The sequence below is a fragment of the Gigantopelta aegis genome, chromosome 3 (assembly GCF_016097555.1).
Source record: "Gigantopelta aegis isolate Gae_Host chromosome 3, Gae_host_genome, whole genome shotgun sequence".
Taxonomy (NCBI): domain Eukaryota; kingdom Metazoa; phylum Mollusca; class Gastropoda; order Neomphalida; family Peltospiridae; genus Gigantopelta; species Gigantopelta aegis.
Window position 1 is genome coordinate 40,647,956 of NC_054701.1, and position 26,086 is coordinate 40,674,041.

The 26,086-nt window shown below is 35.3% G+C and overlaps 1 protein-coding gene across 1 annotated transcript in view; it reads right to left on the reverse strand.

Moving 5' to 3' along the window:
* Positions 1-333: 333 nt before the first annotated feature.
* The window catches only part of LOC121368038 (glutamine--tRNA ligase-like), a 44,884-nt gene continuing 19,131 nt past the window's right edge, over positions 334-26,086 (reverse strand). Inside the window, exons 18-23 of the mRNA XM_041492550.1 lie at positions 25,900-26,056; positions 25,414-25,506; positions 24,375-24,502; positions 23,378-23,444; positions 22,168-22,293; positions 334-1,447 (exon numbers count right to left, since the gene is read on the reverse strand). Coding sequence (XP_041348484.1) covers positions 1,397-1,447; positions 22,168-22,293; positions 23,378-23,444; positions 24,375-24,502; positions 25,414-25,506; positions 25,900-26,056 — 622 coding nt within the window. The 3' untranslated portion in view covers positions 334-1,396. The remainder of the gene's footprint in view (positions 1,448-22,167; positions 22,294-23,377; positions 23,445-24,374; positions 24,503-25,413; positions 25,507-25,899; positions 26,057-26,086) is intronic.

The following is a 26,086-nucleotide window of genomic DNA, read 5'->3' on the forward strand; positions in this document are numbered from 1 at the left end:
TTGTACACGGAAGTCAATTTTTATATTTATACATGTAGAATGGTTTCAAGAAGAATCTGTTTAAAGGGACATTCCTGAGTTTTCTGCACTCTTAAAGATGTTATCAACTAACAAAGACTTTTTAGCGATCGTAATTACATAACAAATATATGTTTTTGCATAAAATATAAGTGGCTGTATATTAAACATTTTTCTGATCGTTCTAATATTTGTACTAGGTTAAATTTCATTTTATTTCCAAAATATAATTTTTTTGTATATACGAAATTATTTGAAGACAAAATCAAGTTTGGGCTTTTTACAAATATTAAGACGACCAGAAACACATTGAATATACAGACACTGATATTCTAAACCAGAAAATATATTTAATATGTAACTTTAATCGTAGAAATATTTTATTAGTTGGAAACATGTTACAATGCAGCAAACTCAGGAATGTCCCTTTAAGGATTTGGCAAACAAAAACTCAACCGACCAAATTACCATCATTTGCTACTAATGGCTAAAAATAATAAATGTTTAACAAAAAAGAAATGAAATTAACAAAAAAGAAATGAAATGAGATATTAACTTTGCTGTTTAAAATACAGTGCCATAAAAAAGCAAGGGAAAAAAAGCATCTACATATATCTAGAGCTTTTACTGGTGGATATCTGTAGAAATGTAAAATACATAATTTTGCTTATGTATACAATTGCACACGCATATTTAATAAATGCTTTTAAGTTTTAAAAAATTCCAAAAATCAAAATCCACTCATCCTTTCATCACAAAAATAAATTACTTTACAATCTAATATTATTATAATAATAAATTGCTTCGTCTTTTTTTTTCATGGGCAAGTATTTTCGAAACAGGAATACTGGTAACTCCTGATTCAATTTAACCAACACATGAATTAAGTGATGTGCAAAGTTATTAAATAATTTTAAACCAATATTTTCATGACAGCCAATTTGTTTCTTATATAAAAAAAACTCCATTTTTTTAAAGGTAAATTATAAAAATATCTTATTTCCCCCAAATTTGTGGTGCCAAAAATTATTAAATAATTTTAAACCAATATTTTTAAGACAGTCAATGTGTTTCTTAAATAAAAAAAACCCCACTTTTTTATGGTAAATTATAAAAATATCTTATTTGTCCCAGCTTGCACACCATCTTAGGACTGGCTCTGCCAATCACAAACTGTAGAATAATGATCATGAGACAAATCTATATGCAAGGAACCAGATGTTTAAAACACAATAACTGTCCTTCAGCTGACAGAGATAGTTTCCACATCAGATACCAGTAGACACTGTGGTTTGATTCAGCTGTTGGGCAAATCTTGTGACATAAAAAAAGAGACTTTACGTCTGCTCCCGATAACAATGAAAGTCATCGGCAGCCATTATTTCTTTCCAGGGTCTTCCTTCAGCGTCACTGTCCGGTTAAACACCAACTGAAAAATAAAAAAATAAAAACAAATGTAATAGTCTTCAAAAAATACATGTAGATCTGTTAGCACTTTATAGCTTTTTCTGTGTTTTCTATTAATTAATAAAAATCATTCTGCCAGCACCCACTTTTCAAACTTACAATTATATACCACACTGCACTAAGATCGTAGATATAGCTGCCTTCTTTCTTTTTAAATAGTCTCATACTTACAAAGACAATGAAAACTCTGCTTTAGCAGAATGAAGGAAGGTAGGAAATGGTTTGTTTAATGACACACTCAACACATTTTATTTACGGTTATATGGGGTCGGATATATGGTCAAGGACCAAACAGATATTGAGGGAGGAAACCCGCTGTCGCCACTTTATAGGCTACTCTTTTTTCGATTTGTAGCAAGGCATCTTTTATATGCACCATCCCATAGACAGGATAGCACATACCACGGCCTTTGATGTACCAGTCATGGTGCACTGGCTGGAGCAAGAAATAACCCAATGGGCCCACTGACGGGGATCGATCCCAAACCGACCGTGCATCAAGCGAGCAGAAGTGCAGAATGATGTCATGCGTCATCAGAGAATTACTCTCATCAATAAATCCAAATGGCTATTTCCTGTTACCACACAGTGTTCCATGACTGGTATATCAAAAGCCATGGTATGTACTGTGCGAGCTGGGTGAAAGATTATATAAATGATCCCATGCCTCTAACTGACATACGACCAGCCTCAGTGGTATAGTAGTTAAGCCATTGGACTTAAGTCTGGTAGGTACTGGGTTCACATCCCGATATTGGCTTCCACCCAGAGTGAGTTTAACAACAAAATGGGATAGGTGTGTAAGAGTCTAACACCAACAATAATAATAACTAACCCACTGTCCTGGACAGACAGCCCAGATAGCTGTGGTCTATGCCCAAGACAGCATACTTGAACTTTAATTGGATATAAGCATGAAAATAAGTAAACAGACAAACATTAAGAGAAACATAAATGATGATACAGGAATTCCTCCCAGCCCTCATCACATTACTGGTCACCTATATTGATCAAGACATCATGCTCAGTTATTAGATGGATATAAGTAAGAAAATATGTCATTGTCATCATCATCATCAACAACATCATCATCAACAACATCATCAACAACTCGCATATCAGAAGTTGATGAAAAACTTTCTTAGCTGTCACCAGGTGACAAGCATCTTAACAGTTCTGCCACTCTGCGAAACATCACATCATCTCCAACCCATCATGATCCACTGGTCCATCAATTGCCTAACAACCGGTGTATTCCCCAGGGAATCCCTCATTCACCAGCAGCACTCAAGCAGTCCTCTCATAGGCAGCCCAGATCTATATATTATCTATGTGTGTGGCAGTCCGGTGTTGAACAAACACTTTGTGCCACGGGGCAAGCCGAGGTCAAGAGTCCTCGTGGACCATATTTCACAGATCTGTGGCATTCTGTTCAATAAAAATCAGAGTTCAACATAAACTGTTAAGACAATGCAATAATTTACTACCACACATGGGAGGGGTTGGCTCTTGAAGAAAGATCACAGGGTGGGAAGATTGTTATTGTAGAGCGGTTTTGAAGAATTTAGGTCAAAATTTCAGTTAAATCAAGTGAAATCATTCAAAGAAATGTTTTATTTAACGACACAGTTTATTTACGGTTATATGGTTAAGACATATGGTTAAGGACCACACAGATATTGAGAGAGGAAACCTGCTGTTGCCAGTGCTCCACAACTGGTGTAACAAAGACCGTGGTATGTACTATCCTGTCTGTTGGATGGTGCATATAAAAGATCCCTTGCTGCTAATCGAAAAGAGTAGCCCATGAAGTGGCGACAGTGGGTTTCTCTCTCTATATCTGTGTGGTCCTTAACCATATGTCTGACGCATATAACCATAAATAAAATGTGTTGAGTGTGTCGTTGAATAAAACATTTCCTTCCTTTAATACAGCAAAACCTGTGTAAATGGCCACATTTATCAAGTGGCCACCTCACTTCTGTACACCTAGTAATCTGTATTAAGCAACCAACTGTGTTAAGAGGTCACATGTTGTTACTTTCTAATGGACGTGTTCAACACAGGTTAATCTTAACCTATGGGTTAAAATACAAAAAATAATAATATTTGTTTCATGACATCTCAGCATATTTTAAAACTAAAATTTCAATTAAGTTATATCAACACTATACATGTAGATGATAGAGGGAACCCACTGCCACCATATAGTTTAAATATATTGAACATACAACAAGTGATCTTTTATATACGATTTTTCATAGATAGGAAAGCACATACATGTATACCTTGTCAATTGATGTAGCAGTCATGAATTAATTATTGACTACTGGATGTCAGACATTTCAGGTATTTCTCACACATGGTCTTCAGAGGATTTCTGGTAATTTTTTCAATTAAAAGGGATTTTTTATATGCACTTTCCCCACAGGCAGGACAGCACATACCATGAACTTTGATATACCAGTCATGTGGCACTGGTGATGTGACAGGAAAAAACCCACAACAAGTTTATAACATACTACATCTCAAAAGGCTAATCTACAACAAAGCTACATGTATATATCGATCTTGCCCCTGAGGAAAATATACATGCATGCTACCATTTCAGCAATACACTTTAAGTGACCGGCCTCGGTCTACAGGCTGGTAGGTACTGGGTTCGGATCCCAGTCAAGGCATGGGATTTTTAATCCAGATACCGACTCCAAACCCTGAGTGAGTGCTCCGCAAGGCTCAGTGGGTAGGTGTAAACCACTTGCACCGACCAGTGATCCATAACTGGTTCAACAAAGGCCATGGTTTGTGCTATCCTGCCTGTGGGAAGCACAAATAAATGATCCCTTGCTGCTAATTGGAAGAGCAGCCCATGTAGTGGTGACAGCGGGTTTCCTCTCAAAATCTGTGTGGTCCTTAACCATATCTCTGACGCCATATAACCGTAAATAAAATGTGTTGAGTGTGTCGTTAAATAAAACACTTCTTTCTTTCTTTCTTTCTTTCTTTACACTTTAAGTGCTACACTCATCAAACAAAATCTAAAATATCTAAATTACTCCACAGCGTCAGACATATGGTTGAGGACCGCACAGATATTGAGAGATGAGACCCGCTGTCGCCACTTCATGGGCTACCCTTTTCGATTAGCAGCAAGGGATCTTTTATATGCACCATCCCACAGACAGGATAACACATACCACGGCCTTTGATGTACCAGTTGTGGTGCACTGGCTGGAGCGAGAAATAGCCCAATGGGCCCACTGATGGGGATTGATCCAAGATGGACCGCACATCAAGCTAACGCTTTACCACTGGGCTACGTCCCGCCCCGCCCCACCCCCTCCCCCTACCCCCAGCTATAACAGAGCAAATATTAAGATACAAGGAGCACCATTGGATGGATGTACATGTATCCAAAAGACCTATAGTCCTTTCCAAACTCAATGTAAATACTTTCACTTTGATTTGACGTTCAAGTTAAAGTTTGTTTTGTTTAACGACACCACTAGAGCACATTGATTTATTAATCATCGGATATTGGGTAATTTTGACATTAGTCTTAGAAAAAAACCCAGCTACATTTTTCAATTAGCAACAAAGGATCTTTTATATGCACCATGCATCCCACAGACAGGATAGCACATATCATGACCTTCGATATACCAGTCGTGGTATACTGGTATGATTTGACATAAGGAGAAGAGTAAAAGTGTTTTAGAAAACAAAAAAAACAAAAAACACCCACTATTTTGAGGTGCAATTTAGAAAATAATTGGCTCACAAATAAATAACTTGTAGTAAATTTTATACCATAGTAAGAAAACGGCGTTCCCTAAAGGTAGGTCTATAACTCTGACTTTGTTTTAACTTTTTTCATTTCATTTCAACTTATTTCATGCTGTCCTGGGCACATACCTCAGCTATCTGGGCTGTCTGTCAGGGCAGTGGGTTAGTGGTTAGTGCTTATAGTGAGAGAGAAGAGGGTGTAGTGGTCTTACACCTACCCACCGAGTCGTTAAAACTCGCTCTGGGAGGGAGTCAGTACCAGGCTGCAAACCCTCTACCTACCAGCCTTATGTCCATGCTATGGCTTAACCATGACACTACTGAGGCCAGTTTGTTTTAACTGCATCATATCCCCCATGGACAAGTGATGAGAATGACCAGCCCGGCTTGATTGGGCACTGCACTGATGTAATTAACAATAAATTAAATAGCTTCAACACTTGACGATGCCCCTCAGTCGTAACTTAGTCACCAGGACCATGTGATGAGATGCAGGTCATTTTTCACAATCGCCAATATTGATTCAGGGTCAAAGCTTTTCAAAAGATGTCCATATTGCCTGACATGTTCACACAAAATGGTAACAAGCTTTGTGATTAGAAGCTGAAGAAGGAGAATGGGCCGTGGAGCTCTGTGACCTCCCATTGAATTAATTGTGTGGGACTCAATCATATACATGTACAGAGGATGTATTAAGTTTTATTCAACAACTGAATTGTATTTCTTAATAATTATTTAAAGGGACATTCCTGAGTTTGCTACATTTTTAAACATGTTATCGACGGACAGAGACTTTTTAACAATTGTAATTACATATATATAAAAACAAAAATTCTGCTTAAAATATTAGTGGCTGTATATTAAACGTGTTGCTGATTGTTCTAATATTTGTACTGGGTTAAATTTCATTTTATTTCCTAAAAAACATTTTTCATACATACAAAATTATTTGAAGACAAAATCCAGTTTGGGCTTCTTACAAATATTAAGACGACCAAAAACACATTGAATATATAGACACTGATATTCAAAACAAGAAAATATATTTAATATGTAAGTTTAATCGTAGAAATATTGTGTTAGTCGGAAACACCTTACAATGCAGGAAACTAGGGAATGTCCCTTTAAGGTTGATTGATCCTGGGTTCACATACTAGTTCTGGCTCATACCCAAAGTGAATTTTAACAGTTCATTTACGGTAGGTGTAAAACTACTTTTTGTACACCGACTTCTCTCTCTCTAAACACTAACAACTAACCATTAACCCAAGGTCCTGGACAGACAGCCCAGCTAACTGAGGTGTGAGTCCATGACAGTGTGAACACAAAAATCAAATTAATCAATTAAAAAAAACCCAAAAACCCCCACCAGTGTTCGATAAATATTTGAGACAGTCACTAGCCCTAACAGAAGCTTTGGTTAGTGCCCTATGTATTACAGTAAAAATACAGTTTATAATTTTCACTAGCCCAGACCAAATATTTACAGTAATAAACCAATAAATAAAAAAAAAATTAAAAAAATGATAATGATAATAAATAAATAAATAAAATAAAATAAAATAATAAACCACTTTGCACTTGACAGTCAAAAGTTCAGTGCACAGTAAATTAAAATGCCTCAATTCGAGTTCGTCGATCAGTTCAAACATGGAAGTTTCTGATCTGACTGCACTCTACGTGAATACAAATAAACAGCCGAAAAATGGATCTACAATCACGGCTACAAGTGAACAAGTACTTGAAGACTGTGCAAGACAAACACAATTACCAACAGAATGCATATAAATCTCCAACTAGTAACAGCAGAGCAAATAAAGCGCCGCTTCTATGAGATGGCCGAAATGAAATGCACTCTTATGATAACCAGGCAAGAGTCCTCGTAGTTATAAGTCTGATTGCTAGCAGAAGCCGATATGCTTTCGGGGTTCAAAGAGTCACAACCCAGAGCCCGATCGGAGCGGAAAAGAACGCCAGCAGCCGACAGTCGGCCATAGTGGATGCACTCATGAATCAACAGCTGTGATTAAATATTGATGAACACCATGATGCCCGAGCAACGTTTTGATGATGGTTGTCGATAGTTTTTGTGCAATGTCACAATAAATCATGGCAGTACGACATGCACATCGCCAGCACGATCATTTTGTTCCGGAGGCATCGGCCCTCATTCAGATGGATTGGTCCGTCTTGCTTTGGGCCAAATATTGCCAATGATTATGTGCAGATAGAAATAAAGAGAAAAACACTGGGCTTGAAAAATTCTCAAATAATATACAATGTAGCTACAGTGTAACTACATTTAGTTCAGTGAAACTCCTCTAAACTGGACATACATGTACATGAGACCAAATTTTAAAAAGTCTTGTTTTAAGGAGTAACTGGTTTAGAGAGGTTCTTTTCTGTACTGATATTTAAAAAGGGGCCATGAAAAAGTCTGGGGTTTTTTTTTTAGGGAATTCTGGTTTACAAGGGTCCAGTTTTGAGGATTTCACTGCTAACTGGTTTAATAAGCATGGAGCTCGTGTCCTTACAAACTCTAAAATGTTTCTCGTTTTGTTTAACGACGCTACTAGAGCACATTGATTAATTAATCATTGAATGTCAAACATTTGGTAATTCTGACACAAAGTCGTCAGTGGAAACCTGCTACATTTTTTTCTAATGCAGCAAGGGATCTTTTATATGCACTTTCCAACAGACAGAAAAGCACATACCACTGCCTTTGACTAGTTGTGGTGCACTGGTTGCAACAAGAAAAAACCCAATCACCGCAGGCAAGCACTCAACGCAAACACCTCAGGTGAGCACTCAACCAACTGAACTAAATCCTTGCTAAAAAAATGTATAACAACAAGTTTTATTCAGTGACAATAAAGTACCTGTAGGGTCTTTTGTACTGTTCATAAAAAATATTATTGCATTATAAAGATATAAAGATATAAAGAGGAAAGCTAAAGAAAAAAGGAAGCAAAATTGAGAAAGGTTCACCAAAATCACCCCCAAATTAACATAAATCAAATTAATTTGGGTTCATCTTCTATTCACTTAGTTGGGATTTAGCTCAGTCGGTTGAGTGCTCGCTTGGGGAGCTTGCACCATATAGGATCGAACCACTTCGGTGGATCCATTCAACTGACTGAATTTCTTCTCATTCCAATCAGTGCACCACAACTAGTCAAAGACAGTGGTAGGTGTTTATTTGTCTGTGGGAAAATGCATATAAAATATCCCTTGCTACATTAGGAAAAATGTAGCAGGTTTTCTCTGATGGCCATGTGTCAGAATTACCAAATGTCTGACATCCAATAGCTGATGATTAATTAATCAATGTACTCTAGAGGTGACATTAATCAAAACAATTTTTTTTTCAATTTATTCTTTACTTCAGTATATAATGTAATCATTTATTAAAAAAGTACAAAAAGACAACAAAAAACAACTCCACATTAAAAAACAAATGTCCAGCAATCAAACAGGACCAGGCCTTGAAGGTCAGCTGATAATATGACCTTATCAGAACCAGCAGACGTGACCGTATCAGGTCCTATCAGCAAAGTGTCCAAAGGGCCGTAAATCAAACCAGCTTCCTAATCACCGCTCTAGAGCACCCCCTACCACCCACAGGACCCCCCTGGACCTTTTACGCCTTCTAAAGAGGGATATCATTTACCAGCATTATCATGATTAAGTGAGGACTGCCATGAGGTTGGCTTGGCCCTGGTCTCTTGTCAGATTTGTGGATCTGCTCCCAGCCTCTGCCCTGTCATGAAGAAGCAGATGTCCACGTGCAGATTATTTATGGGGAAAACCGAGAGTTAATCATATAATGAATGGATGGCATTCAGAAAGCTAGTTATTATATTAGTCTCAAAGAGGGGCGAAATCAGGCCTCTCGGACCACAATTAAAACAGTGACAAATTTAGAAACAAATCAAACAAATCATACTGGTCACACATTCAAAGAAAAAAGGAAATTAATTGTCTTGTGAAAAATCGAGTTATGCATGACACCATTTCGATAAATGTTGTAAAGCATATCCACATCTGTCACATTAAAACAACTCAAAACCAAACAAATTTTAAATATCTAGATGTGTGAATTACACGTTACATTAACCTATGTTTTCAAAGAAAAAATCAATATGTGACAAATTATGTTGGCTGAAAATCTGGTGTATTTTGTATCCCATCAACCCCTCTATGTATGCCTTCAGTACATTCCATCACTACTTACAAGCCCATGTACATGCATACATTAATCCACAATGAAATTTACTGATCATTTTAACAAGCATTCTGAGAGTACTGCTGAAGCAATACCTGTCCCTTATCAAACATAAGCATTTTGTGTATCTCCTAAGTTCAAGGGCCATAACTGTCAAAAATTGTTAAAATGTCATGAAAGTCAAAGTTGATCTGTAACAGTACATAATAAAGCCATAACAAGATTTCAGCTCAATATCTCAAGGCTTTCTGCAAAAAACGTCTGGGAATAGTTTTTTCATATCTTCTAAGTTCAAGGGCCATAACTCTGTCAAATTTTTTTAAATCACCATGAAAGTCAAACTTGATCTGTAACAGTACATGATAAAGCTACATGTATAAACAAAATTTCAGCTCAATATCTCAAGGCATTGTAAAAAAAACCACCCAGAAAAATATGTGGGACAGACAGACCAGACCGACTGATGGACCGACGGACAGACAGACGGACGGATGGACGGACCAACAGACAGACAGACGGAGATGAAACCTATAGTACCCACTGGTTGGACCGGTATGGGACTAATAAATGTATTTTTAAAACACACTATTTCATTTTCAAACTAGTTCCATAGGCTTTTTTTCATAAAACTGGTACATTGTTGGGAGTTTATTATAATGTCAGTGATAACCCCCCCCCCCCCAACTCCACCCCACCCACCTGTATATTCTATACTAGTAAAATCTGAGTTCTCTCTACTCTAATACCCCCCCCCCCCCCACACACACACACACACATTCCCTCTGGGTATACATACTTTTTAGATTGCCCCTATTCATCTTACTGTAAAAATAATATTTAAGCAGAAACGTATAAACCAGTTAAAACATTTATTTAATTAACTGATTTCTGAATGATTACCAAATAATATCACCAGACCTAACAGTCCCTATTTATTATGCATTACTATCACTTACTAATCATAGAAAATTCCACATTTAGACATTAATTAAATGACACTGATGGATTATTGGTGAGTTATCACTTTATCCACAGAAAGTCTTTTACAGGAATATTAAACTGAGACGTAATATGAATGATTAAATCAAGCCATGGCAATGCTCAATATTGTACTAAATTAATGACGTATCTTGCAGCTTATATTAAACCAATAATCAGTGTCATTTACAGATCTAGGCCTTTGCTTATAAGCCTTTAGAGTCTAGACTCACATCTCTAATGATGTTGCACCCTCACAACGTGCATGTCATTGCCATGACGTTAAAGTCTCAGTTAAAGTTTGTTTTGTTTAACGATACCACTAGAGCATATTATATTAATCCATGTCAGCATATTTATATTAGTCAGCATATTTTTAATCCACTCTAGCATTTTTATATTAATCCTCACCATGTAAACTACTGAACAGTAACAGTTAACATTTTTCATGAAAATCGATTATTGATTTTTATAGTCGATCATCACATCAGTAGAGTCAAACTGATAAAAAAATTATTATAATCAATGACTGGAACATCACCAACTAATAAAAAAAAGAAGAAGAAAGTTTGTTTTGTTTAACGACACCAATAGAGCACATTGATTTATTAATCATCGGCTACTGGATGTCAAACATATGGTCATTTTAACACAGTCATAGAGAGGAAACCCACAACATTTTTCCATCAGTAGCAAGGGATCTTTTATATATACCATCCCACAGTCAGGATAGCACATACCATGGCCTTTGATATACCAGTCGTGGTGCACTGGGTGGAATGAGAAATAGCTCAATGGACCCATCAACGCGTCAGGCGTGCATTTTACCACTGGGCTACGTGCCACCCCTCAACAGTAATAAAGCGTCTTGTGCAGCTGGTAAAACGGTATCTTTTGTTTACCTCTCCTGTGCCTCTTCCATATGCTACAGGGCTAGGTATATGCCCTTGAATGGTCTTTAAAATAATTTCAAATGATTCGGAGCAAAATCCCCACAGACAACCGAGTTTTACAAAATATATGTACACCACATTTCATGTTACAATCAATAAATATGTGATTTATTAGTAATAGGTGATAGCTAGGCACCGATAAAATCAGAGACTTGTTTGTTTTTCTTTTACTTCACTGGCATCATGAGAGTCATGAGACTACCACATTTTTATATTGAAGGCTATCCGATTTTATATATTATTAACTAGTAGCTCTATGGCCTATCAGTGAAAATTATTTTATAACTTAAGATGAATTTTATCAAACATATTTCATAACAAATTATCCTCAAAAGTTTATACATAAATAAATAAAAATTCTACTCATACATGTATTCAAACAAAAATGTGTCAAATGACAAATCATTTTCCCCCCTCCCCCTTTAAATTCAGTTATATGTACTTTACATACTGTTATAATGACACATTGACACACTTTGCTTAATGAGGGTTACATACAATGTAGGTAAATGTCTTTTCGGCTTGTGCTAAACTCCCCTACAGCTATCCATACAGTCCCTTCATCTTGCTAATAGACACTGTCACGGCAAGACAAATGCTAGCTATTATTTTGCCGCTGCCATAAAAATACACAAGAGTCCAGATTACAATGATATCACACACAAAAAAAACCCACTAATGACAGCCGGTGCATTTTTCCAATTCTGCACCAGATCACCAGAATTATTTTCTCTTTTAGAGCTCTTTATAGTGAGGAGGTAAACAAAACAAAAAAGAAGCTGTTATGCAATTTGTTCTCGGTCTGTCATCACGCAACAAGTACGTCTGGTGAACTGGAACCATCGCGGTACTGCACTTAGTGAGCACGTGAGACGAAGGAGAGAAGACAGAAATAATGACAGGTTAAAAATCATTTTTCACTTGAGAACAGCCCGGCTAATTGACCGGATACAAACAGGATGAGCTTTTATTATCTGTCAGAAGAACGACCAAGTGCACGTGATAAATGGACAGATCACATGCAAGAGCGTATGATGTTTGTGATTCCTGCTACTTAAATATTTGCCGCTCTCCATCAATCAAGTTTAAAAAAAGATGATGTTTTCTTTGACATCTGTTTTTAAATGCAAATGAAACAATTTTTGTTAAGTCTGAACATTTTTTTTTTCTTTTTAAAGTCGCTCCCCACAGTCCTTTCCTTTTAAAATTTAATAAATGTCAACAATTATTATAACTTTTTTCTTTATTTTACGTTTATTTTGAATTTGTTAAAGTCATTCCCCACAGTCCTTTTTTTTCAAAAGTTAATAAATGTCAACTATTGCTTTAACATGTAAATGAAACAATTTTGTAAAAGTCTGAAAGATTTTGGTTTCGTTTTAAAGTCGCTCCCCACAGTCCTTTCCTTTCAAAATTTAATAAATGTCAATTTTTTTTTAAGCGTTTATTTTTGTCTAGTTTTTTCATTCACTTTTTCACTAATTCATAAATGTCTTCTTTCATCCATACATTCATTATTACATTTTATTTCTATGACTAAACTACAAAGTTTCCCAACACGTACACATTCCAAACCAAACGTAACCGCCCTTTCAAAGCATGCCAAAACACTCAACTTTTACCAATTCTGGTTTAAGAAGGAAAAAAACAAAATCGCAAAAAAAGAGAGTCAAAAGTCTGTTTCCTGCCATTACAAATAAGACTGTTTTACCCCATTCTGAGCGATTTTCCAAGAAGCTCTTTTAAGCTGCCAAACTGAATGAAAGAGAAAATCTCAATATTCTTCCAGCGTGTCTCCATGGCTCCAGTGCAATATCTTAGATCAGACATGTTGAGAAATATTTCTATCTCATCCCATTCTGAAAATTACCTCATCTTGATCTGCTCCATAGGCAGCGTATTGCCGGCCTTTGAAGATTTCAATTTGCCAAGTTTACTCAGGAACACAAAAATTAATGGAGACAGAAGGTCTACAGATGTAATCAAACCCTGGAATATTGGGGGAAAGCAATTCCGTGTTTGTAGTAAACAATATTAGGCTTTATTACCGACACACAAAACATCTCTGACAAACGTAATATTGTGTACATAATGGAAATGTGCATACAACATGAGGCATATACATGTAGTCATCAGGGTGCCAAGTCGAACAGAAAAACACAATGTGTTGATATGTTCTGCACTTATGCTTAAACGTTTGAACTCATACTGAAAAACATAAAAAACAGAATCATATGGCAATCGACCTACAGCATGACTCAACACAATACTGTCTGAAAATATAATAAGTTAAGTAGCCACAATGTAGATTCCACCCCTGGCTGAAAATATATACATTTGTACAGTCATCGTATTTGAGGTTTTTTTATTGATAATTTGGTATAAAAATATATTTTAACTGTTCATAAATCAGAAAAATATTTGCAAAATAACATTAGCTTAAGAGGACCATACACACAATTTAATCCGTATCTGTAACGTCACACTATTGTTCAAGGTGTAGATTATGTTTCAAGAATCAACACCTGTGAAACAATGTAATTTGAACTTTTCATGAGTTCGGGACAGGGATTAGAACCCACTACCGACAGAACATGTCCTAAGGGGCTTGTGGGTTATTTTTCAAGAATCGATAGTTAACCATGTATTCTCCATTACGTATATTTCAAGTCACACAGTCCATGCAATCTGAAAACTTGATACAACTGAGACATACGTTTATTCAGGACGGCAACACATAAACACATTTTACACTAGTTATTCCACATACATGTATGTCTACATGTACAGATTGAAAGTTTTTGTTTTGGTTTAATGATACCACTAGAGCACAAAGATTTATGAATCATAGACCATTAGATGACAAACATTTGTTAAATCATTAGAGGAAACGGACTACATTTTTCCCAATTAACAGCAAGGGGTCTATTATATATGGTATGCACTTCCCACAGACAGGACAGCACATTCCACAGACTTTGATCTACCAGTCATGGGGCACTGTTTGAGATGGGGGGAAAACCCAACAGGTCTGCTGAAGAGGAGGTTCATCCTACAACCCAGGCATCTCAGGCGGGTGCTAGCTGTGCTGACTGATAGGAAATCTGCTGCTGTGAGTCACTCCTATTGAAAAGCAGTATGGGATCTCTTAGTCTTATACATATGTATATAGTTACCCAGAACAGCACATACCACAGACTTGATGTACATGTACCAGCCATGGGATACTTTACAGAAAAAAATATTATCTGATAGATCTACTGATGGGAGCTTATCCTATGGCTCACCACACAGGTAGCGAGCACTCTGACCACTGAGCTACTTAACATCTCATCTCACAGCTGGGTTACAGATAAAAGAACAATTTTTTAAAAGCTTGCCCTCATCTACATTAGCATACATTTAATGATAATGTTGGGAAAAAACCCCAGTTAAAACATTCCTCATCGACTTGGCTGAAAATTGAATTCCCAGCATGAAAAGCCTGACTCGATAATATCACCACACTGACTGATTACATTCATCATATGTTGTCATATACAACAAGGACATCGTTGTGCACCGCCCGCTACAGCAAATTACACTAATTGTGGCACCCGGGGCTGGGCAGACACTTTCTGATTTACTCCAATACTGAGGCCCTTTCATTTATCTGGACTACCACGCTGATCAGTCTTAAATTACTCTCGTAAATTGAATTAGAGGGTAGAATGCTCAAATGATTTATGAGTGTTCAGGCACAGAAAGATACGAATCCCACAAGCAAAAACAGCATCACAGTTTTCATTAAGAGTTAAACACTCTGCACATTATAAAACTTGGTGTAATTCGGAAAGCTGCACATTATAAAACTTGGTGTAATTCGGAAAGTTGCACATTATAAAACTTGGTGTAATTCGGAAAGTTGCACATTATAAAACTTGGTGTAATTTGGAAAGCTGCACATTATAAAACTTGGTGTAATTCGGAAAGTTGCACATTATAAAACTTGGTGTAATTCGGAAAGTTGCACATTATAAAACTTGGTGTAATTCAGAAAGTTGCACATTATAAAACTTGGTGTAATGCAGAAAGTTTCGAAAAATATGGCACAACAAAAGAAATTCTCCACGGTAATGGTCAATGCTGTGGACTTTTTAATTCTCCATGACATTTTTTTCTCTTTTTTTGCTAAGGGCTAAGGGCTAAGATCACTTCGCGGAATGGAGCCCTGAGCTAGCTCTGGCAGTCACCAAAATTCACCAATTGCAAATTTTTAAAACAATAATTGGCAAAAGAAAATAAGTTGGCGAAAGAATTTCAAGTATTAATTGATATTTTGTTACAAAATAACTGGGTATATGTATCTATAAAATTTGGAAGTTTAATATATAATTTGGCGAAATTTTCTGCTCATCCAGAGCTACACATGTAGCCCTGAGTGATATTCAATGTTGGGCTAGTATATAACTACTATTGCCATGCCCGATGGCTAGTGAATTTTTCTTTGTCAAATGTTGCAGTTAAGTCTGTTTTATAAATATGAATATGCTGTCCCCACCACAACCCCCCAATTTTAGTATTTTTAAGCTCTATCTCCCTCTTCAGGTAACATATCTGATCATTACTATTACTTAGTAAAATAGTATTAACTTAAAGTTAAAGTAGGGTTAGTGAATTTTTAATCGTGGCTAGTAATTTTTTTAAATCACTGATCCCATGGCTAGTGGACTTTATAAAAATTCTAGAAGCCCTGTTCAATATATTTTAAATTATTCAGTTTGAGTCCCAGTAGGTTTTGTGTCTGTTAAAATTATCCATGTCAATGTGAACACTAGAACCATTTTGACAGTCCGTGTACTTAATTAACTGTATCACGACAAATATATTTTAAAAAATATTTGAATATCTTGTATTGTTCATGAGCGGGATGTAGCTCAAGCGGTAGCAAGTCCACCTGTGAAGTGGTCGGTCATCGGATCGATCCTTCTCAGTAGACCCATTTGCAGTTTGGGCTATTTTCCGTTCCAACCAGTGGTCCACAACTGGTTCATCAAAGGCCATAGTATGTGCTGTCCTGTCTGTGGGAAAGTGCATATAAAAGATCCCTTGCTGCTTATCGGAAAGAGTAGTCTACATGTACATGTTTGGGTATGTGGTGGCAGCGGGTTTCCTCTAAAGAAATATGTCAGAATGACCATATGTTTGAAGTCCAATAGCTGATAAGATAAAAATTAATGTGCTCTAAAGGTGTCGTTAAATAAAACAAACTTTACTTTTGTATTGTTCAGTATAGTTATATTATAAGACGTTTCAAATTCAGATTCATGAGACTTAAAAAAAAAAAAGGTACATCTGATAATTTAATTTATGTACATTATTTTTAAGACGTACTGCCAATTAGTACCGGATGGTCTTGTTTGATAAATATAAACCTACACAAGACAGAGCTCAGTGGACATGTAGACAGTTCAAATGGCATACATTGTACATGTGTCACATTCAGAAACTAGGGAATATTTTTAATTTATCCAGCAATCACTGTATACATTGGCAAAATATGATGACTAGATAAATCTCTATATTTTCGGTCACTGACCACAAATATAGGTCACGTGACATAAGTCAGACTGAGTACATGTATTTCAAAGTAGATTTTCAATAAACACACTCTTTAAATCATTTGTTGAAGTATAGTAAATACAAATAACTTTTAGTCTTGCGATAACAATACAAAACTTGTATATTTATTTATGAATTAGAGTTTAGAAATGCTTTTTTAATGTGACGTCATGTATCTTGTATGACATCATACGGCAAAAGCCTTGCTAGGTTAACAATATTCGATTTGCTCACACAAAACTGGAATAAATAACGATTTTCCAAATACATTGTATCCCTGTAGGACTGCAGGATAAAAGAAATAACTGGTTACTGTCTTAAGATATCGGTTTTATCCTGCTCAGGGAGAATGGTGATATCTTAAGACACTAACCAGTTATTCCCTATATATAATGCCACAAGCTTATAAGTAATTTAAACAATACTACTAAGTGCTTAAATATCTATAAAAAATTACAAAAATTAACAAGACAAATGTGTCTAAATGTAAAACATCAACACCAGTTATAAAAATAAGTTGAATATGTGTGCATTATCCACAACATTTGCAAATGTTCTGCTTACAGCATTTAAAGGGACATTCCTGAGTTTGCTGCAATGTTTCAGATGTTATCGACTAACAGAGACTTTTTAACGACTGTAATTACATATCAAATATATTTTTCTGCATACAATATTAGAGGCTGTATATTAAACATGTTTCTGATTGTTCTAATATTTGTACTAGGTTAAATTTCATTAAAAAAATTGTAAGTACAAAATTATTTGAAGACCAAATCCAGTTTGGGCTTCTTATAAATATTAAGATGACCAGAAACACATTGAATATACAGACACTGATATTTTAAACAAGAAAATATATTTAATATGTAAGTTTAATCGTAGAAATATTTTATTAGTCGGAAACATCTTACAATGCAGGAAACTCGGGAATGTCCCTTTAAGTAATTCACTGCATCAGCAAGTCATAATGAAAGCAAAGACATTTGTGACACATAAAGATCCAAACTAACTGAGTCACAGTGGATGCTTATAGACAAACAACCGACAATAAAGTTTAGGCAAGCCTTTCGCTTTGTAAAAATCAAGTGATGCTTCTTCATTTGAATATTTTTATTATAGCAATTGGTTGTCAATAAAACAATGCCCATATAAGTAATATCATGTAAAAGAGTGTACGAAAACAGCAAAAACTTAATTTCAAATATTCATTTTATTCATTATATGAAATCCTCTGATTTACGTGTCAAATATACATTTATACAAACAGAAAATGGTATTATCCAGTAGCCCTTGAAATTTGCAATGAAACTCAGCAGTGCGACAGCAAAATTGATGTGTGATGGCATTTTTATAATTTTCAGATCTTCACTTTGCTATTATCTGTAATAAACTGCCGTCATGAAATGACCTCAATCCAGGAAAAGTATCAACATTATTGCTTAAATGTCAGAAGATTTACATATGTTTTGTATATAGACTCTTGTTCCAAATATGAAATTAAAATAAATAATAAGATCAAATGTGGTCAGTAAATAAAGTTTGTTTTGTTTAACGACACCACTAGAGCAAATTGATTTATTAATCATCAGCTATTGGATGTCAAACATTTAGTAATTCTGACATATAGTCATCAGAGGAAACACACTACATTTTTCCTAATGCACTTTTTATATGCACTTTTCCACAGACAGGAATGCACATACCATGGCCTTTGACCAGTTGATTGGAACGAGAAACAACCCAATCATATGTGTTCAGGGACATGTACTGATGTAGCTGTTGACAGGATGGTGTCTCGAAGAATCAGTTAAATACGATCAATATTAAATGTTATCATCATGGTTAAAAACACAGAAATGAGTCCACTGTCCTAATTCAACTTCACTGTCTTTCATTTGCAAACAGTTTCTGCGATATATACTGACACACAATGAAAACGCAAAAACAACTTCATGGAGTCTCCTGTACACACGTGCTCTTCCATCGGCAAAGGATACAGAGAAACGGGACTCATCTGAGAAAACAATGCTCCGGTAAAAGGCTGGTGGATGATTACCATTCTGAAGACCAAATTGTAGTCTCACAGCACGATGTTGCAGTGTCATGATGTTACCGTTGTACGGGCGTCTGCATCTGAGTCCAGCCGTTCTGAGTTGACGGATGAACGTCATCGGATGTAAAAAGCTTTCCATGACGTCCTATCGTGTTGCTTGCTGTCATCTAGCAGTTCTGAACCGGTCGCGGAGGTGGTGTCGTCGATTCTGCCGATTTTGGCGTGGGGTCGTAACGGGACGTTGTCAAGGTCGAGGTCGATCACGGACACTCCCGGTCTGTTGATGACATTCAACAAGTCGTCCAATAGTTGATGGATGGACTCTGAAGGTCCTAGCAACTTGGCTTTGCGAAGTCCCCCCTTGAACCATGACCAACGCTCGCTCCCTTCGTTCTTCTCTGAGTCGTGGCATTCTTAATGTGACGAGGAATATGACACCGTTATGTGACTTTTATGTGTCCACATACTAGCATTTCATGTGCATTGCATGCAGCATGATTGAGCATGTAGTGAACACATTTCACACCATTTTGTGTTTCTGCTATTGTATGTGTAACGAGAACAAAACCAGGATTAAAACCCAGACAAAAGTACCAATCAATGGCTTCCTCTCATAAATTGTTATTTTAAGTCCAATAAATATTTTTTTCATTAATTACAAAAAAATATTGAAAAATATCTGTTTTGCGTTTTCATTGTGTGTCAGTATACTAAAATTCATACCTGTAAGTACTTATTACCACTTGTTTTATCTTTAAAATTTGCCCATAACACCATTTTGTTTTAGTTTATCCGAATCTTTGTCATACATGTACCTGACATCATTACCAGGCATTAAATTTGAAGATTTTTCTGTTTGAATTCAATGGTAATTGTGAAAAATGATGTAATCAAGATATTTTGGGATTCGCCATAATCTCATACTCTCAGGTTTCGAAACTTGCTAAAGAATAATAATGTATATTGACAAATTATGGTAAGCGAACCAAGAGTACAATTTTAATGTGGAATACAGATATTAACAGTTGCTCATATGCTAAAGAAGATAATATTATTTGGGCGACTAACACCATTATTTTTTTAATATTAAAGTCGCCCAAAAGAGGATCTTGGGCACATTTAGCGACCTGGCCACAGGCCGTTTCAAGCCCTGACTCTTATGCTTGAAGCCTTCCGACTTAAAATTTGGGATTTGCAAAAGCACAAAATCCTGCTAAGTTTACAGTCTGATAACGGTTACCTGTATCATGAGATGCTGGTCTCACTTAACATTTTGGGCATTGTATATATATATATATTGCTTAACGACACCACTAGACACATTGATTTATTAATCATCAGCTATTTGGATGTTAAACATTTGATCATTTGGTAATCTGGACATTTAGTTTTAGAGAAAAAACCCGTAATATTTTTTCATTAGTAGCAAAGAATCTTTTATATATCATCCCACACAGGATAGCACATACCACAGCCTTTGATATACCAGTTGTGGAGTACTGGTTGGAACGTGAAATAGCCCAGTGAGCCCACCGACGGGGATCGATCCCAGACTGACCGTGCATCAAGTGAGCGCTTTACCACTGGGCTACGTCCCGCCCTATGTCTACATTATCCCAAGTATTCCATTGTGTCTCATTTCACTCAAACATTGCCTATGATGCATCACATACTCTATCTCACTGGCAGACAACTTAGCAATGTGCATATTTTCAACAGTGCAGCATATTTTGGATTTTTTATGCGAAATACTATACTGGGTCAAAGGTAAAATCATAGAAGTAATGTTTACAGGGCTATCTCTGCCACTCACCAAATTCGCCAACTGCAAATTTTAGGAACAATTGGCAAATTTTATTTTAATTTGGAGAACAAATTTCAAGTAATAATTGGTGTTTTGTTGGAAAATAACTGGGTTTTGCATTTTTATTTTAGCTAATTTGGCAAAATGTTTTGCTGATCCAGAACTAGCCTTGGTTCAATTCTTGATTTACTGTTCAACAACATACGACTGAATGAATGTTTAATGACACCCCAGCACAAAACTAGACATTAGCTATTGGGTGCCACAAAAGGTAAAGTACATGTATATGACGACAGATGCATGCAAATAATATCATTGTGGAATACCAACAGATAAAAATCTATGATAGTGTATGACATAACAAATGGCCGTGGTGAAAGTTAAAAGGTTTTTTTGTTTAATGACATTACTAGTGCACAATCATTCATTAATCGTCCGGTATAGGATGTCAGTAATCAGTCATTTTTAGAGGAAACCTGCAACATTTTTCCATTAGCAGCAATGCATCTTTCATATTAACTTTCCCATACACATGTACCACAGCCATTAATATACCAGTTGTATATTGGTTGGAATGAGCAGAACTGTCTTGCGAATAACAGCCACAGGCTGTGCCCACAAAATGCGTAATTAAAAGGTTTTCTGATGGAAGCACACACAAAATTATCCATATCTAAAGGTTAGAGAAATCCCATTATAGCTGTCAAGCAAGTCTCTACAAACATACATAACCATGTGGTACAAAATGGAGTCCAATACAGAGAGTTAGTCAAAGCAAAAGACATTTAGACCATAACACCAAATGAGAAAGAAGGAAGATGTTTTTCTTATTTTCATGCTTGTATCCAATCAAGTTTCAAGCACACTATCCTGGGCACACTCCTCGGCTATCTGGGCTGTCTGTCCAGGATAGTGGGTTAGTGGTTAGTTGTTAACTTATTGAGTTTTTAAATTCACTTTGATTGGGAGCTTGTACTGGGATGTGAACCCAGTACCTACCAGGCTTAAGTCTAATGACTTAACCACTACACCACCAAAGCCAGCTGAAGAAGAGGTGACCATGAAATAGGATAACTAGGACAAAAGAGAAGACTACTGATGGACTGTTGTGATACTTGAACCAGTCCAATGTAACCGGGAGTTACGCTCAAATGTTGAGAGGTCAGGTTATGTATAAAGGAAAAATTATTACACAATACTTTGAACCCCGTGTATATTTTAAAAAAAGTTCATAAATCTGGTTACATCCTCGTTAGTAGTCAATAGTTTTACTCACCTTGTCCGCTATGGAGTCTGGGTCGACACTGAAGAAGCCGTTCCGTTCAAACTGGAATTTGTCAAACACCTTGGCTCCCTTCACCGACTGGTCCACCATGGCATCACTTATCACTTTCATAGAGTCCTGAATACATGAAAAAAAAATTAAAATTTTTGTAAAACATAATTCATCAGCACAAATCACTCCTTACTTATTTAATAAAATTCTTGAATTCTGAATAGACAAAAATAACTGTAGGAAAATACATAAAACATGGCTGCTATTTGGTAGGAACAGCCTAAGTTACCGCACAGGGAACATTTTGTTTTCAAAATCTTGATTAGCGATATTTGTAGTCAGTTGAAAATTGATTAATAACTACTGTTTAATGTTTTAGAATTGTGTAGCGATTTCTGAAACTTGCATAGTCAATCACGACGTGATACTGAAAAAAAAAGGTTCTCTGAAGTATGTGATGGAAACAATGTTTCCTTACTATCTAGACCATTTTAAAATAATCATATGATAGACATCAAATAGCTCTAGTTCAAAATGTGCTGAGGTGTTATTACGTAGTATTCCTACACACCTTTGTGAGAACATCATTAGTTGTTTATGATATCACACGGCAATAATGCACATAGTGTTATCAATTTAAAGACATACAACTAGCTGCCTTTAGGTGATGATCCGATCACCACAGCTATACTATCCAATGAAATAACAGTGACTGAAATTGATTGCTCTGTGATGTATAAGTTAACCTGAAAGCGATTTCCCCATGATGCGTAAGTTTACTGCATGTGACAGAGAAAACTTTTAACTTTATTTTAAACCTTGTTTTTGAGGATACGTAAGAAATAGAATACTACATTCATGTCTGTTAGATACCATTTATCTCACAACTCGTTGTTTAAAACATATCTCACTTACTTTTGTTCATTAAGATACATTTTGAAACAATTTGTTCAATATATTTTTAAATAACATATAATATGTAGTATTTAACAACACCACTACCTAGCATAGACGAAGTGGGGGAGGCCACAGGCTATTTGTTCCCCCCCCCCCCCAACTATGAAGACTATAATCCCCTTTACTTGGTGAATTAAGGTATTTGGGCCCACCAGTTGTCAGCAAATTCAAACGCTTATACTTAGCAATTCATCATCAAACAAAAACCTCAGCCATTTCAATACCAAAAGACCGTAAATAAAATAAGACTTACGGGATTGATGTCGGTGAGAAAACCACCAGGCACTACAGCTGGATCCTCTGGGTTTTTGTGGAGGAACCTGCAACAGAAGAAAACATGACATACAAACATTCAGTGCTGCAATAGTTTGTTTTGTTTTACACCACCACAAAGGCACACTGATTTATTAATCATACGGTTTCAAACATTTGATAATTGGAAATATAGTCATTTTTTAAAACATTTTTTGTGCTGGATTATGCATTGGATTAAAATTAGTTGTGGGGGTTTTTTAACTATCACAGTTTTCTGAATTATATCCCAAATATAAAAACTACATTTCACAGGTTCATATATTTAAAAAATAAAATTTTATATCAGGTAAATTAAACTTTTGTTTTTAGTTACAAAAAATTAATATACTTGATTGAAATATAGAGGCTTTTATTAGAACACAGTGAAATATGACGACAAGGACCAACATGAGAATCTAGAGAAAGTGACTAATGGTAGATGTGCTCTAGGTACAAGTTAAAATACTTTTATATGCAAAATGAAAATATCTTAATGTTCTTTATCTCAACGGGTGCAAATACTTTAAAATAGTATGCAAGTTGATTACATACTACATGCTTTTAAATTTAAAAAAATGTATATATAGCTTTCTATTAAACTGAATGTATTCAAGTTGATATTTACATCCTCTTAAATCTTAATATACATGTAGTAAATCTGTTTCTATTAAACTGAATGTATTCAAGTTGATAATTACATCCTCTAAAAGCTTAATATACATGTAGTAAATCTGTTTCTATTAAACTGAATGTATTCAAGTTGATAATTGCATCCTCTAAAAGCTTAATATAGCAAATCTGTTTCTATTAAACTGCAAGTATTCAAGTTGACAATTACATCCTCCTAAATTTCATAGTATCTTAATACAGCAAATCTGTTTGTATTAAACTGCACATTATTTTGATACATAAATCTGATAATACTGAATAGCTTGCAATCAATCCTGTGTACTTACAAGAGTTCGTATAATCTGACTTCACAGCTTAATGGATCAGACACCCAGTGAATGAAAGCCTTTGGTTTATTTGAATCTGTTACTTTCTCGCATGATACCAGTAACTCACATGGTTTGCCAGAATTGTCCTTGCAAAAAACAAAAAACACACAACATAGTTTTACAAAACAAACACAATGGAATTAAATACTGAGAATTTTCTTTTTAATATGTGACATGTTTTTGTTTTAAAATATATATATATATATATATATATATATATATATATATATATATATATATATATATATATATATATATATATATATATTATGATAATGATAGTTAAAACAGGTATTTATGAATGTGTAACTATTAAACAAAGAAAAAGAATCATTGTAAACATTAGATTTTTAGTGCAATGCTGTAATGTTAATTCCATTGAGTAAACAAAGTTTGTTTAAATTTAATTTCAAAGACATCAAAACAAACAGAATCTGTTACTGGTTTTAGTATAGGTCTCTGGTCATAATGTCAAACACTGTCAAGGTTAAGGATATGAATATAAATTATGACATTAAGATTTGTGACCAAAACAACCCGACACCTAATTAAACTGTCACACTTAGGATTATAGTTTTTACAAATTTATGAAGCCTGTTTTTCTTAAATGCTGGGGCCGGTTGTTCAAAGGTTAGTGAGCTTAACTAGTGTTTAACAGAAATTTTTAAAACCCAGGACTGAAACAGTATAAATTGTAATTGAAAACACAATGTTGAAACTCGATGCATAACAATCAAATGTATCCATACATAATCCAATCTAAAGTTCATTTTATATTTGTGTAAAAATAATTAAAAGGAAAATATCAGACTAACCAAAGGTTAGTTTAACTATGCTGTGAACTGGGCCCAGGATTTAAAACATTGTAAATCTATACTGTGTACATGTAAATGCAGCCCTACATGTGCATTATGCACATTTTAAAATTATTTTTACAAATACAACTTTCACCACTCATAAGTATAATGTCTATCTGTTTAAAGCAAAAAACTAATACCTTTATAACTTTGTCCACCTTGATGACATACCCAGAATGTCTCAAGCCCACTGGTTGGTTCACTGCTAATCTCTTATATTGCTTATCAGCATCCTGCAAAAGTTAGACAATCACGAGAGCTTATAATAATCTTTTATGTTTTTAGCATGACAAATATAAATTTGCTTTGATTACTGGTCAAACAGTGTGCAATATATATACATATAGAGGTTGTCTTATTGTTTGTTCAATTTGATTTCATATGTAACATCCAGTTTATCATTTAACCCCTTAAGAGACAATAACATTTTCAAATAGAAACTGTCTCCTTTAAACCAAAATTCGATTAACACAAAGATAATATTGTAACTAAATATGCAACCTTTTTTTTTAACCTATGCAAACTTAGTCTTTTTATATTTGTCAAATAAAAATGTTAGTGTCACACTATATTGTGAAATTCAAATAATAAACCCAAACTGTCTTTAATTGTCCATTTCAACATACTTCTCTGAAATCTTCCTGTTCGATGTAAAACGTTTTTCTGAAAGGTACTGTGTGAAATCCTTTCTTCTCATCAGCAGGGAAATTGGGGACAGTGATGTTCAGGTCTTCAGGCAGGTTTGAGATTGTCACTTTGAGAGGTTCTAACACAGCCATGACCCTGTAATAACACGTTAATTTTTTTTATTTA